Source organism: Penaeus vannamei, chromosome 5 (assembly GCF_042767895.1).
Source record: "Penaeus vannamei isolate JL-2024 chromosome 5, ASM4276789v1, whole genome shotgun sequence".
Lineage (NCBI taxonomy): Eukaryota > Metazoa > Arthropoda > Malacostraca > Decapoda > Penaeidae > Penaeus > Penaeus vannamei.
In genome coordinates this window covers 2,646,234-2,648,260 of record NC_091553.1, presented here as the reverse complement: position 1 = coordinate 2,648,260, position 2,027 = coordinate 2,646,234, and the positions used below count along the sequence as shown (strand labels likewise).

Here is a 2,027-nt window from a genome sequence, read left to right as displayed (position 1 = left end):
GGGAGGGAGGGAGGAGGGAGGGAGGGAAGGAGGGGGAGAGAGGGAGAGAGAGAGAGAGAGAGAGAGAGAGAGAGAGAGAGAGAGAGAGAGAGAGAGAGAGAGAGAGAGAGAGAGAGAGAGAGAGAGAGAGAGAGTGAGAGAGCGAGAGATAGATAGGAGGATAGAGAGAGAGAGAGAGAGAGAGAGAGAGGGGGGGGGAGGGAGGGAGGGAGAGAGAGAGAGAGCGAGAGAGAGAGAGAGACAGAGAGAGAGGGAGGGAGGGAGGGAGGGAGGGAGGGAGGGAGAGAGAGAAAGAGAGAGGGAGAGTGGGAGAGGGAGGGAGGGAGGGAGGGAGGGAGGGAGGGAGGAGGGAGGGAGGGAGGGAGGGAGGGAGAGAGAGAGAGAGAGAGAGAGAGAGAGAGAGAGAGAGAGAGAGAGAGAGAGAGAGAGAGAGAGAGAGAGAGAGAGAGAGAAAGTGAAAGTGAAAGAAGATTAGACAAAGAGAGAGAGGGAGAGAGAGAGAGAGAAAGAAAGAGTTGTAAGAGAGCGAGAGATAGATAGATAGAAAGATAGAGAGAAAGAGATAGAGTACAAGAAGATTAGAGAAAGAGAGAGAGAAAGAATAAGAGGGAGCGAGCTAGAGAATTAGAGAACGAGAGGGAGAAATTTAAAAAGTTGAAGGAGAGAGACATAACTAGAGTGAGAGAGGAGGGGGAGAGGCAGAGTGAGAGCGACAGAGAGACAGAAAGAGAGAGAGAGAGAGAGAGAGAGAGATAAGAGTATAAGAAGATCAGAGGAAGAGGGAGAGAGCTAGAGAATTACAGAAAGAGAGGGAGAAATTGAAAGTTGAAGGAGAGAGACAGAAGTAGAGTGAGAGAGGAGTGGGAGAGGCAGAGTGAGAGCGATGATTAATGTAATGACACCCTAAGGAAAATTACGTTATGTTAATATGATGAGAGTATCAAACTTATTCATACATATAATGTTTGTGGTTGTGAGTGTGTGTATGTGTTTATGTGTGTGTATGTGTGTTTATGAGTGTGTGTATGTGTTTATGAGTGTGTGTACGTGTGTGTGTGTGTGTGTGTGTGTGTGTGTGTATGTGTTTATGAGTGTGTGTGTGTGTGTGGTGTGCGTGCGTGTGTGTGTACGGATGTGTGTGTGTGCCAGTGTATATTTGTCCTTTTTGTCGATAAAGCACACTTTAAACAATCCTTAGAGCCACAATAAAAGGCAGTATGACAACTCTTCCGACCCCATCAGAACTCGGAAAATACCACAGCTTCTTTTATTCCTTTAAAGATGAGAGAGACTCCGCCTTCGGGTCAAAACTTAGTATCTGAAGAGGACGTCAACGTCGACGTAAATGAGACGCGTCTTACGTCATCGCCAAGAAAGTGGACACCCAAGAAGATACCCCTATAAGACTCTCATCCTGATAGCTCCTCTTACACAGGAAGAGAGAGAGAAAAAAATCACCTTCACCTACACCCCCACTCCTCCCCTCTGCCCCCCCTTTCGTCGCTCTAACCCCTTTCCCTTTTGTCAAGCGACGTCTGAAACAAGCGAGGGCCCTCTCGACGCCCCTGTGTAAGAAAAATCTTTATGGCTTTGCCCCCAATATCTGAAGACACGCTGGGAAAGAACGCAAACGAACGCGCAGCATTTTCTCCCTCTCTTCTTCTTCTTCTTCCCAGAGCGAAGTCTCCGGACGTGCAATTTAGGCTGCAAAAAGGAGAAGGGAAGTATTGTTGAAATGACGGTTTTGCAACAGCCTGGGGATGACGAAGGAGGAGTTGGAGGAGGAGGAGGAGGAGGAGGAGGAGGAGGAGAGGTCGCTCGTATGGGGAGGGACGCCTCGGGTTTCGGACTCGGAAGGAGCAAGAAGGTCCTTTGGCCATATATATGTTTATGGTTATAGGACGCATTATGTCGCCGTCGTCTCATCCTGAAACTCTCTTGACAACCTGTCTGCTTTATACGTGGTTCCCCGATGGCAACTCATGACAGGGGAGGAAAATTGATATGAGGAGAGCTGGAAATGTGAC

General features: G+C 48.5%; 1 protein-coding gene across 1 annotated transcript in view; it reads right to left on the bottom strand.

Annotated features, from left to right (window-relative positions):
* Positions 1 to 1,524: 1,524 nt before the first annotated feature.
* LOC138861882 (uncharacterized) overlaps positions 1,525 to 2,027 on the bottom strand; it is a 44,052-nt gene continuing 43,549 nt past the window's right edge. The window contains exon 8 of the mRNA XM_070122298.1: positions 1,525 to 1,565. Within this exon, the coding sequence (XP_069978399.1) occupies positions 1,525 to 1,565 (41 nt within the window). The remainder of the gene's footprint in view (positions 1,566 to 2,027) is intronic.